The 13,946-nt window shown below is 45.3% G+C and overlaps 1 protein-coding gene across 1 annotated transcript in view; it reads left to right on the forward strand.

Moving 5' to 3' along the window:
• The window catches only part of UST (uronyl 2-sulfotransferase), a 316,888-nt gene continuing 304,776 nt past the window's right edge, over positions 1,835-13,946 (forward strand). The window contains exon 1 of the mRNA XM_018053327.1: positions 1,835-2,342. Coding sequence (XP_017908816.1) covers positions 2,084-2,342 — 259 coding nt within the window. The 5' untranslated portion in view covers positions 1,835-2,083. The remainder of the gene's footprint in view (positions 2,343-13,946) is intronic.

The raw sequence follows: 13,946 nt of genomic DNA on the forward strand, positions 1-13,946 counted from the left end.
CACCATTCAAATCGGGAACAAAGATACTCATGTCTGCAGGATGGTTATACCATATTATTCTTAAATTGTAAACTCTTGACCTCAGGATCCTATTCCTTGATTTTCCATAGACACTTCCTCAGATATCCAACTTATAAAGGTTTTCAAGAAAACAGTCTTAAAATCATAGAGGTCCCTGGCCCCCGGATTCTTTCTTTAATCCGGTCGTCAGTCACCGAAAGGTACAGAAAGAGTAGGGAACCAGAGAGGAGAGGCACAAGAAACCGGAAGTTTTCCTTTCCATTTCCCAAGGTGACCTGGGCTAAATGTGTTATCTCCTAGCCTCCAATCACTGCGCAAATTATTAGGAAAAGCGCCCTGGCTTGGAGATAGTACCTCGCAGTGTTTATTACCCTGGGCTTGAGTGTCAGACAGATTTGAATGCCGCTCCCAGTCTGACTCCTGGTAGCTGCGTGACCTAGGGCCAGTCACTGAAGCCTCAGGTGGCACGGCTTCTACATCTAGCAGTCAATCCTTCTTACCTAATGGGTGGCTGATGAAAGCAGAACTTTCCGAGCATCACACGCCTGCGCTCCCCATCCCCCATCCCCAGCGGATGTATATTTGATGCAGCTTTTGAACAGGGAAGGTGCTCTTTCATGTCCTGAAACCTCCCTTGGAAGACATGGGAAACTGAGTCGCTCAGTCGTATCCGATTCTTTGTGACCCCCATGGACTGTGGCGCGCCAGGCTCCTCTGTCCTTGGGATTCTCCAAGCAAGAATACTGGAGTGGGTTGCCATGACCTGCTCCAGGGGATCTTCCTGATCCAGGGATCGATGTCGGGCGTCCTGCATTGCAGGCAGATTTTTTTCTTACTGTTTGAGCCACCAGGGAAGCCCATGGGAAGACCTGGGAGGCAGCGATGAAATAGGTCAGGGCTCTTTCCCTGAACATCTGCCAGAGGAACCACTCGAGTCCGCTCTGGAACACTCCCCACCCGCCTTGCCCGTCTGGTCCCTCCGTCGTAGAGGAGCAGCTGCCGCGTGAAGGCAAGACTGCTTCTGTTTCCCTTGCTGGAGCTGGGGCGACGAACCTGGCCCTATGGGCATGTTTAATTATAATATCCACCGCTTGTTATTTTACCATCTCAGCAGAGGCTTCAGCCCATCCCCAAGTACCTTTTATCCGCCTTTACTAAGCAGCTTGGGATACAGAGGGAGAGACAAGTTTCTTAAATAAGAAAAAAGACGAGGACCAAAAAGCCACACACACACACACACACACACACACACACACACACACACACACACACTCACACACACATCGTACTAAAAGAAGTCGTGCCTCTTCCTGCCAGTGACTGTGTGGGAGAGGGAAGTCAGCGGGGGCCCCCAAGAGGTCGCTGGTGGCGCAGGAACCGAGGCCAGATTGGAGAGAAAGGAGGAAGGGGGAAAAAAACACACACACACCCAGAAACTTTCTTCCATGTTGCGAATAATCGCCGCCCCCCCTCCAGGGAGAGGCAGTAACGTGACACCCGAGAGAAACCCGGAGACCCAAGCAGAGGGAGGGAGGGAAAGAGGGAGGAGAGAGCGCAGCGGAGAGCCGGAGGGAGAAAGGGGAGGAGAAGGAGGAAAACCCCTGTCAAGGAGGTGGAGCGTGGAGATGGTGTCCGCCTCCTGTTCCTCCCTACAGTTTTTGTAGAGGAGCCTGAGCCGGGACAAAACACGCCGAGACCGACAGCCACAAAGCCGGGGGCGGGGGGGTCCACGCTGGCGCTGGAGGCGAGCCCCGGCGGCCGCGAGCGAGCCCGAGGCGCTGCGGGGCGCGGGACGCGGGGGCGCTAGCGGGCCGGGCGCGGGCAGCGCCGCCGAGCCGGGGACGGGCACCTCGGCCGCTCGGGCCGCGGCGGCGGGGACCATGCCGAGGAAAGTCTCCTGAGCCCGGCAACTTCGGCCCCCTCCCCGCCCCCAACCCGGGCTGCCCTCGGCGCGGCCCTGCCCATGTGCAGCCGGCCGGCAGGGCTCTCCTCCTCGGATGGGCAGGCGGATGGGTGACCTCTTCCTGGCACGGGCAGGCTGTGCGCGGCGGCGGAGCCGGCGATGAAGCAGCAGCAGCAGCAGCAGCAGCAGCATCCCGGCGGCGGCGCGGATCCCTGGCCCCATGGGGCCCCTCTGGGGGGCGCCCCTCCCGGCCTGGGCAGCTGGAAGCGCCGGGTCTCCCTGCTGCCCTTCCTGCGCTTCTCCCTCCGGGACTACGGTTTCTGCATGGCCACCCTGCTGGTCTTCTGCCTGGGCTCCCTCTTCTATCAGCTCGGCGGGGGACCCCCGCGCTTCCTGCTCGACCTGCGGCAGTATTTGGGTAAGGAAGGAAGGCGGGAGCGAGGGCGGCGCGAAGTTGTGCCGGGGCGGGGGTGGAGGGGGGAGCCGAGCGCGCCGGATACTCTGGTGCTGCCCTCGCCGCCGCCTCGTCGAGGCTCCCCAGGTGGGACGCCCGCGAGCATCCGTGCGGCGGCCCTGAGCGCCTGCTGCCTCTCGCGCGTCCGTCTGTCTGTCTGCGCAGAGGCGGGGTGGGGGTGGGGCGCCGCGGGATTGATTTGCCGGGCAGGTACCCCAGGGCGGGGCGCCACATACCTTCCCTCCTGCCTCGGCCACCCCGTCTGGGGTGGAGTGCTGGCGTGTGAGTTAGTGAGTGTGTACGAGTGAGTGTGTGTGTATTCGGGCCTGGCAGAGCGGGGAAAGGCGAGGGGCAGCGACGGCCGGCCCATGGCATTGTTAGTGACCACAGTCCCGTCCCCTCCAGCGCTCCGCGTCGCGGGGGTGGGATTAGTACCTCCCCGGGGCCCGTTTTGCGAATTCTGTCTCGCAAGATCTCCTCCTGTCCCCTGGCCTGGGTGGCCCAGGGGCAGTTTGCGGGCTCCCGCGCTGTCCGTGAGCTGGTTTGTGCTTGGGGCACCCCCTGCACACCTAGCTGTCCGTAGCAGGGATCGACCTGCTTCGACTGAACGATCCATAGCGCTGCGTGTCCCAAGTCTGAACTTTTGGGGGAGGTTGTGCCTGGTTTAATAGGAGCAAGGCTGCCTATGTTTTTGGAGAGGTGAGGGGAAGGATCTTGGGAAAAGAGCGGCTCCAGAGAGAGGATGTGACCTGCGGCTCGGTGGTCAGTGCGCAGGGAGAGGGGGTGCCAGGGCCCAGCGTGCGTACCCCAGGTCCCCGGAGCGCGCCTGGCTAAGGGAGGATGCTCCCTTCTCACAAGTCCGTGGTCAGAGCAGGTCTCAATGGTGCGAGGTGGGAGTGGAAGAGGAGAGGCTGAGCTGGCCCAGGTCATCGCAAACGTCCAAGCGGATAAACTAAAGCCCCCGGGGAACTTCCGGCATCTGCGTGACCCGAGCCAGCGCGCAAACAGAAGCCCCCGGAGCGCTGGAACCACGAGCCAAACGACTCCGGCTGCTGGAGGCTGCCAACCTCACCCACAAAAATCCCTTCGTCGCAGAAGCCACAGGTCTAGATAGTAGATCGTTTTCGAAGGAAGAAAACCACTTCAGCAAAGTGACAGATGTTAGAGCATTTTGAAATGTACATGCAGATAAAACAATGTTTTGTTTTCCTGTGTAGAGAAGCTCAGATTTTAAAAGTTACACTTCTCATTCAGTAGAAACTTTGGAGGAACTACGGTTTTGTAAGATGCTTTAGAGAAAATTAGAGGAAAATATTGCCCAAGTGGATTTCCAAAGAATAATCCTCAGCATCTGGTTTCCTAAGGGGTTTGGGGGTAATATGCGCTTTTGCTAGAGTCAACTCTTTTCTCTGGGAGTTCTGTGTTTGGAAGTCTCACAGCCCCATTGGCTCTCAGATTCCTGCTACTACCACACAGGTTGCTATTATTACCAACAGTGGCTGCTATAATAACTGGCATAGGGAGGGAAGTGATTGAGAAGCTTAGGGGTCTTTCTCCATGAACTGATAAGGAATTCTTTGTTGGGGTTCTTTTCAAGCAAAATACAGAGGCCACCGATGTAGGGAGAGTACAGTGGAGAGAGAAGGAAGACACCTGTGATGTCCTTCGGAGCACTTGGCTTTGGGCAGGGCATTTTCTACAGGTAAAATTCCGGCCTGGACCAGACTGCCTGTAACACATCCACCCAGCTCTTAAAATATCATGCTGATACCCTTCTTGGGGTGGGGAAATTTGGGAGGAGGAAGGATCAAAGGCGTGTAGTGAGGCTAAAATCAAGGAACCGCAGTATCTACCCTATTAACTGCTTGAAAATTCAGTCATTATGTGTGGTATCCACAGTTTTATATGCTTTCATTATGTACTCCAGGAAATGAAGCCTGATAAATTTGGGGGCTCGGTTGGTGAAAGGGTGAATTCACAAGCATTCACTCAGGGAACCAGAAAGAACTGAAGGATGGAATATTGCTCCTATTACTAACTCATCATTGAATTTCTGACTGATGTAATGGGTTGAAAATGACATCATTGTGAACTGAAAATAAGATAACCCTTGGCCAAATTTGTTCCCTGTTGTTTTGTTATGTAAACATAATGATTTTCAGGAAAAGTGGGCTTGTGGTCTTTAAGAGGGTCTAAAATATACCCTTAATAATATAAGGCCAAGGTATCTGCAGAATTATGCTCCCCTTGTTTCCTCCATTTTACTATTTTAGTGTCTGTGAAAACAAAACTGTGGTTAGTAAACACATCCTCTCAATTTTCCTAGGTAGCCAATTTTGGAGGCAAGTATTTTTCTTAAACATAAGTTCATATAAAGTCAAAATTTTCCAAAAAATATTATTTTTAGCAATATTTTTCTTGACAGCATTATTTTTAATATACTTCTATAATATATTGCATCTGACACATAGGTGAAGTGAAGTCGCTCAGTCGTGTCCGACTCTTTGTGACCCTGTGGACTGTAGCCCACCAGGCTCCTCTGTCCATGGGATTCTCCAGGCAAGAATACTGGAGTGGGTTGCCCTTTCCTTCTCCAGGGGATCTTCCTGACAAGGGATCAAACCCAGGTCTCCTGCATTGCAGGCAGATGCTTTAACCTGTGAGCCTCCAGGGAAGCCCACATCTGACATATAGTAGCTACTAAACAAACATCTGGAAGTGATGCTTGTACTTATTGTATCAAACAGGTAGTGTGATTTGTAACATATTGAACACTGAATATTCTCACAGGGAAGAAATAGGACCATTTATGACAAAAGCCGACATTTACTGTATATGTGCCAGTCAGTGCACATGCAGAATGAAATTGAATTAGCACAGAAATATCATAGATTAGGTACAGCTGTTATCCCTATTTTTGATATGGGAGAAAGGAGGGCAAAGAAGTTCACTGACTTGTTGAAGGACACAGAGTAAGCAAGGCAAGACTTGAACCCACGTCTGGTTGAATCAAGTGCCCACTGCATTAACACTACAAGCAGTTTAAGAGAAAAAGGAAATAGAGCCAAGATGCGGATGGGGTGCTAAAGAACCGACTGGTCAAAAAATGATCATTTTTATTTCTGTAATTTCACTTTCCTTTTCTTGATACTTTGAGTATCTTGAGGGGCCAGCAGAGAAGGGAAACCATGCAAGCAGCAGGCCTGCTCTTAACTCCACCTTCCTGTTATTCATCCCCGTGAACTAGGCGACTGGACTCTCCCAGAGTCCCACAGTTGAGGTGAGGTGAGGTGAACTGGAATCTTAAATTTTTGATTTCTCTCTCTCTTTCTTTAGCATTCATTCTCTGTTTGGGCTTCCCTGGTAGCTCAGCCGGTAAAGCATCTGCCTACAATGTGGGAGACCTGGGTTCAATCCCTGGTCGGGAAGATCCCCTGGAGAAGAAAATGGCAACCCACTCCAGTATTCATGCCTGGAAAATCCCATGGACCAAGAAGCCTGGTGGGCTACAGTCCACGGGGTTGCAAAGAGTTGGACACAACTGAGCGACTTCATTTCTCTGTTTAAGCTCTGTGTGCATGCTCAGTTGCTCAGCTGTGTCCAGCTGTTTGAGATGCCATGGACTGTTGCCTGCCAGGCTCCTCTGTCCTTGGAATTTTCCACGCAAGAATACTGGAGTGGGCTGCCGTTTCCAACTTCAGCGGATCTTCCCGACCAAGGGATCGAACCACGTCTCTCGCATCTCCTGCATTGGCAGGCAGATTCTTTACCACTGTGCCACCTGAGAAGCCCTGTTGAAGGCCAGTAGTTCTCAGTGTGTGGTCCCTGGACCTACAGCATCGGCATCACCTGGTCACTTGTTACAAGCACAGATTCTCAGGTCTCATCTCAGACCTACTGAATCAAAGTCTGGGCGTGGGACCCCAGACTCTGTTTTAGTAAGTCTTCCAGGTAATTCTGATGCCAGGCTCAGTTCGTGAACACTGTTCTAGAGTCAGACATTGCTCTTGGGAAGTTCCCTATGTATTTGAGAGAAAGAGAAGTGATGAGAGTGAGAGAAGCGATTTATAAAATATTTTAAAAGCGATGGACGTGGGTTCATTTTTAAACTTCAACTTTTAAAAATGCCTCTGCTTTGCTGCATGTGCCCCATTGTTGCAAGAGGAAGAGCAGCCAACAGCTGCAGCCCCAGCTGGCTTTTGACTCTCTGAGGTTAGGAGATGCATGGAATGAGGTGAAGGGGGGCAACCAGAAAGCATAGTGTGGAGGAAAAAGGGGGAGTCGGTAAAGATGCATCTTCTTCTCAAAGGAACTGGGGTCAAACAGCTTCTTTTTTCCTAGGCAGTTTGGGGAAGGGCAAAGTCTGTTCTTTTTAAAGATGCTTTTTGCTGCAGCAGATTTATAAATAAAAAGGAAAGTGTGTGAGGGGGAGGAAAGTTATACAGAGAAAACTCTTGTCTTGTTTCTTTACCTCCTTGAAATGAATGGAGGAAGGAAAGCATAAACACACAGTGGGGTCAGTAGAGCAAATTGCTATACTTAAACTTGGAGACCATGGTGTGTGCAGTTCATTGAAATTATTTCATTTATTTTGAAGTGGCATTCAGACTTTGACTTGCTGTAGAAAACTAACCAAAATCAAATGAAATCTCCCATAGAAATTAGATTATGATGCAGCCTCTGCCAGTAGACTCATTACTTATGAGCTGTGGAAATATCAAAAACTTGGAATAACACTTGTTACATAGATGTAAACTGAATAAGCCAGATGGCTTACTACTGATCCCGTACAACCGGCAAACTCTGATGATTTATCATCAAGACTTGGATATGTGATTTAGCCTTTATGGGAACTAAATCTATGGGAACTAAATCTGTTGGATTGATCTCAAGTTGATAGGCTTTCCTTTCCATTGTTAACTTACACTATTTTAAACGGAGATATACTACTCTGGTTTTCAGAATTCCCAGTCTTGATATGTAGATTACATATGAGTGTGGAAATTTTGAGTCAGAGATGTAACTTTATTGACTTGAAAGTATCTAAGTTTAAATGAATTTAAAGGAAAATGTGAAAATTGAAGTCCAAACTTGTTGCAAAATAGTTTCTCTAAACCTTAAAAGTCAAATTAAGTTTCCTTCTGCACATCATATATAGTTTAAATATAATACCCCAGCCCCCAGACAGTAATCTAGGAAGTGAATGCATAAAATATGATGTTATCAATAGAAACTGTTGACATAAAAAGAAAATGACATTCTTGTTCATAGCTGCAAGTTTATCTTATAGGGTTGGTTGGGGACACAGTAGCACTGTTTTAGAGGAAGATAGAAAATGGAATTCAGCTATGGCAGACTGTTCTGTAAACACACAGCATGAATAGTGAAAAGCATTCTGTCTTGTAAACTATTTTTAATGTAGATTCATCTCAGTATGAGTTGTTTTAAACTACAGATAAATATGTATTATCTGGATACTGTCTTTCTTCAAATTCCCTGTCACTGATCCAAGTTTAAAACACTAGTTGGTTTTGTATTTGAGAAACTAGAATGAAAGTGCTCAAGATTTTTGAGTCCCCAAAGAAACAGTATCTTTTACTTCCCTAGAGGAAAAGGGCAGGAGCAGAAACTGTAGCTTTCCCTGCAGCTGCATTGAACAGGTCAGCGATGGACAGTGAAAAGGCATCTTATCTGACAAACTGTAGCTACTAGAATGATTAGAACTTGGCACTTGCTGTTTTTTTATTTTTTAGAAAGAAGTTAAGTCTTGACCACAAATAAGTTTTGTCTTACCTATATTTATTTTTATTACAGAAACAACCTTAAGCAAACAGTGATATATATAAACCCTTTTATTTATCAGAAATGGGGAGAAAACACTGGAATTTCACCAAATTCTTGTTGCAGAAGTCAAAACAATGTAACAACTATTGTGCAAGAAATTTCCAAATGAAGCACACTTTAGTATATGCTATTGATTTTTAATTCACTTACTTAAAATGTAATAGCTTTTAATTGTTTTTAGAATATTCTTAGATAAGTGAAACCATTGCTAGAGTCACTTCTAAAACATTTGCATCACCAAAAAAAAAAAAAAAAATCCTCATTTGCTTTAATTCAGTTCAGTTCAGTTCAGTCGCTCAGTCGTGTCCGACTCTTTGCGACCCCATGAATCGCAGCACGCCAGGCCTCCCAGAGTTCACTCAGACTCATGTCCATTGAGTCCATGATGCAATCCAGCCATCTCATCCTCGGTCATCCCCTTCTCCTCCTGCCCTCAATCCCTCCCAGCATCAGAGTCTTTTCCAATGAGTCAACTCTTCGCATGAGGTGGCCAAAGTACTGGAGTTTCAGCTTTAGCATCATTCCTTCCAAAGAAATCCCAGGGCTGATCTCCTTCAGAATGGACTGGTTGGATCTCCTTGCAGTCCAAGGGACTCTCAAGAGTCTTCTCCAACACCACATCTCAAAAGCATCAATTCTTCGGCGCTCAGCTTTCATCACAGTCCAACTCTCAGATCCATACATGACCACTGGAAAAACCATAGCCTTGACTAGACGAACCTTTCACCTCACTATTCCTCTGTTTCCTCAAGCCCTTAGGAACTAATCTATTTTCAGTCTTTATAGATTTGCCTCTTTTAGACATTTCATAGAAATGAAATCATATAATATGTGGTCTTTTGTGATTGGCTTCTTTTACTTAAAATGTTGCTGTCAAGGTTCATTCATATTGTAGCATGTATCAATACTTATTCATTTTTATGACTGAATAATATTCCATTGTATGGATATACCACATTTTGTTTATCCACTCATCTATTTCTCAACATTTCAGTTTTTTCTTTCGGGTATTGTGCATAAGGCTGCTGTGAACTTTTGTGTATAAGTTTTTGTATAAACATCTATTTTCTATTCTTTTAAGTATATCAGTTTAGTTCAGTTCAGTTGCTCAGTTGTGTCTGACTCTTTGCAACCCCATGGACTGCAGCACACCAGGCTTCCCTGTCCATCACCAACTCCCAGAGCTTACTCAAATTCATGTCCATCGAGTTGATGATGCCATCCAACCATCTCATCCTCTGTCATCCCCTTCTCCTCCCACCTTCAATCTTTCCCAGCATCAAGGTCTTTTCCAGTTCTTTGCATCAGATGGCCAAAGTATTGGAGTTTCAGCTTCAGCATCAGTCCTTCCAATGAATATTCAGGACTGATTTCCTTTACAGTTGACTGGTTTGATCTCTTTGCAGTCCAAGGGAGTCTCAGGAGTCTTCTCTAACACCACACTTCAAAAGCATCTATTCTTCGGCACTCAGCTTTCTTTATAATCCAACCCTAACATTCATATATGGCTAGTAGAAAAACCAAGCTTTGACTAGGTGGACCTTTGTTGGCAAAGTCATGTCTCTGCTTTTTAATATGCTGTCTAAGTTGGTCATAGCTTTTCTTCCAAGGAGCAAGCATCTTTTAATTTCATGGCTGCAGTCACCATCTACAGTGATTTTGGAGCCCCCCAAAAATAAAGTCTCTCACTATTCCTGTTGTTTCTCCATCTATTTGCCATGAAGTGATGGGATCGGATGCCATGATCTTAGTTTTCTGAATGTTGAGTTTTAAGCAAACTTTTTCACTCTCCTCTTTCCCTTTCATCAAGAGGTTCTTTACTTATGGCAGAAAGTGAATTGCTAGGTCATAAGATAATTCTATATTTAATTTATTGAGGAACTGGCAAACTGTTTACCACAGTGGCTGCACCATTGTATACCCCATTGTATACCTCATTGTTTATGACTTCCAGTTTCTCTACAGCATTACCAACACTTTTTATTTTCCATTATTTTGATTATAGACATCCTAATGGGTATGACTGGTTCCTAATAGGAAAAGGAGTATGTCAAGGCTGTATATTGTCACCCTGCTTATTTAACTTATATGCAGAGTACATCATAAGAAACGCTGGATTGGAAGAAACACAAGCTGGAATCAAGATTGCCGGGAGAAATACCAATCACCTCAGATATGCAGATGACACCACCCTTATGGCAGAAAGTGAAGAGGAGCTAAAAAGCGCTTGATGAAAGTGAAAGAGGAGAGTGGAAAAAGTTGGCTTAAAGCTCAACATTCAGAAAACGAAGATCATGGCATCCGGTCCCATCACTCCATGGGAAATAGATGGGGAAACAGTGGAAACAGTGTCAGACTTTATTTTTTTGGGCTCCAAAATCACTGCAGTTGGTGACTGCAGCCGTGAAATTAAAAGATGCTTATTCCTTGGAAGAAAAGTTATGACCAAACTAGATAGCATTTTCAAAAGCAGAGACATTACTTTGCCAACTAAGGTCCGTCTAGTCAAGGCTATGGTTTTTCCTGTGGTCATGTATGGATCTGAGAGTTGGACTGTGAAGAAGACTGAGCCCTGAAGAATTGATGCTTTTGAGCTGTAGTGTTGGAGAAGACTCTTGAGAGTCCCTTGGACTGCAAGGAGATCCAACCAGTCCATTCTGAAGGAGATCAGCCCTGGGATTTCTTTGGAAGGAATGATGCTAAAGCTGAAGGTCCAGTACTTTGGCCACCTCATGCGAAGAGTTGACTCATCAGAAAAGACTCTGATGCTGGGAGGGATTGGGGGCAGGAGGAGAAGGGGACAACCGAGGATGAGATGGCTGGATGGCATCACGGACTCGATGGACGTGAGTCTGAGTGAACTCTGGGAGATGGTGATGGACAGGGAGGCCTGGCGTGCTGCGATTCATGGGGTCGCAAAGAGTTGGACACGACTGAGCGACTGAACTGACTGAACTGAATGGGTATGAAGTGGTATCTTATTGTGGCTCTTTTTTTTTTTTTTTTTGGTATCTTCCTAATGATTAGTGATGTTGGACATCTTTTCCTGTGCTTTTTGGCCATATGTATATCTTCCTTGGAAAAATGTCTATTCACACTCTTTGCCCATTTTTTTACCTGAGGTGGCTTTTTTGTTTTGAGTTTTAAGTACAGTGTCTGGGTACAGAGTAAAACCTAAATAAATTTCTAGTGATTGAACACAAAGGCCTCCTTAAAAGGATGACTTTGAATAGTAAACCCTTTACATGAGTAGTACTGTGTGAAAATTCATAAATAGGTAACAACTACTTTACAGGTGTCACAAAGATTATTGTGGCTTATATTTGGAGTATGAGTCTTGCCAGTCTTGAGCAGATTAGAGTACGATGGTGTGAGAATTCTAGAATGGAGCCAATGGGTTCAGCAGGGGAAACATTTGTGTACATTCTGTTCCTTATACTGTGTGCTATGAGGCTACTGAGGAAATCTAGAGCATTCTTACAAAATTAGGATTCATATGCAATTCCTTTTAATTCACATTGTGGTATAATATACAGGACAAATATATAGTCCTTTAGTAAAATAGTAAAATAAATTAGAAATTTAACTTTTGTAAAAAAAAACTTAGGATTTTAGGAAGAAATGTTTCCTTCAAAGTGTTAGAAATTTTTAGTAGGTTTTAAAATTATATATTATCAAAATAAGAAGCTTTAAAATAAGTACAGTCAAAAAAAAAAAAAGTACCGTCAATTCCATGCTGCCTGATAAGAGATTCAATTTGAATAGTTTGTAATATTCTTATACTAAAAATTATCCGGGAGCCAGATAGCAGTTTAGTGTCCAGGGTATGCTGCACTTCTCCGTCTATCTCAGGTTGTATAGCAATTGTCTATAATTTCCCAAAGACAGCCACTGGCTCATCTTTCTTGTCTTACCACCCACCTACCTGCCTTGGCTTCTACTATTGCCCCTTTGCTGATGGCTAAGGAAGCTCCAATTCCAAGGATGCTCTCTGAACTCCTTAGTACTTATTTCATAATCACTTTTGAAGTTTTGACACTCTACTGTATATTGTCATAATTTGTAGGCAAGCGCCTTGAAAGGAGGAAGCTTGCTCAATACTTTCCATCTCTACTGTGACACCTCTCCTGGGTGTTCCACATGAACCTGTAGGAAGTATCTGTTGATTCAAAATATTTGCTAAGCAGACTGTTCTTTACTAGGGCTTCAGTTCTGCTTTGTTTTGTCCCTATTTTAAGCAGAGAATGTGAGGAGGGGTTCCAGGAAAGACTCTAGCCAACGGTTGATTCTCCAATCCATCTCTTTCTGGCTGTTTGAAGCATATGCTCCAAAGATGTTAAAACCACTGCGACATACAATTCTATAAACGTTTCCTTCTGTAATGTTGTCTGCCTCTTACCTGTTGGGATTTAGGATTGCACTGATAGAGCTTTCCTTGTAATTAAGAATGCCTGAGGTCAATCCAGAGATTTGAGTGCATACTAGAATGCAAACTTCTTGTTTTCTTGTCATTTTCCTGAACCCTAAACCAGTTGTTTTGGGAATTTGCTAAATAGCAGTTTGTCTCTTGCTCTAGGTCAATGTCTTCCTTAAGCAGCAATTTGTATTAAATTAGCTGGTACATTTCAAGCATGACTATAAGGAGATGAGACCATAAGATGATGTGGTTTTTGAAATAGCGACTGAATGGATTTTAACCTAGAATGGCAGAATAATAGATTATAAAATTAAGGCTCAGTGCATAAACCCATTGACCTTGTTTACTGAAAGACATGGAAATAACCTTAAGTTATGGCCTTGATTAAGTAATTCTGATTTCATTCAGTGATAGATGATTTAAATAACCACTTTCATTAAACTGTAATGCATTTCTGGAAACATCATTGATTTTTTTTTCTAGTTCAGTGAGTATGACTTTCACAGTCTTGTGAAAATAAAATGAAAGTATTCTGAAACATATAAACTTCTTTGTTCAGTCATTCAGCAGATATTCACTGAAAGCTTTATGTGGGTCGGAAGCATCAGATACTAGAAAAAGTACAAGCTTTAGAGCAGGGATCTGGGTATGAATGATTGTGTTTCCACTTCTTAGCTGGAACGTGGGCAAGGCTCTTATCTTCTGAAAATCTGAGGTGTTTAATCCATGTTGTCTGTTGTTTAGTCACTAAGTTCTATCCAACTCTTTTGTGGCCCTGTGGACTATATAGCCAGACTGGCTTCTCTGTCCATGGGATCTTCCAGGCAAGAATATTGGAGTGGGTTGCCATTTCTTTCTCCAGGGGATCTTCCTGACCCAGGAATTGAACCTGCATCTCCTGCGCTGGAAGGCAGATTCTTTACCACTGAACCACCAGGGAAACCCCATATGATGGGATTACTCTGGTGACTCAGATGGTACAGAGTCCGCCTGCAGTGAGGGAGACCTGGGTTGGGAAGATCTCCTGGAGGAGGACATGGCAACCCACTCCAGTATTCTTGTCTGGAGAATCCCCATGGGCAGAGGACACTGGCGGGCTACAGTCCATGGGATTGCAAAGAGTTGGATGTGACTGGGTGACTAAACACAACATTTTATAAAGTACTTGTCTATCTCAAGGCCTGGCATTTGATTTCAACAAATGCCAATTTTCTCACCTTATTCTTTGCTTCTCTCAGATCCCCTTTTCTTTTGGCACACACACACATACCAGTGGAATATGCAGATTCATTCATGGTTTGCTTCTA

The sequence above is a fragment of the Capra hircus genome, chromosome 9, assembly GCF_001704415.2.
Source record: "Capra hircus breed San Clemente chromosome 9, ASM170441v1, whole genome shotgun sequence".
In the NCBI taxonomy this organism is placed as follows: domain Eukaryota; kingdom Metazoa; phylum Chordata; class Mammalia; order Artiodactyla; family Bovidae; genus Capra; species Capra hircus.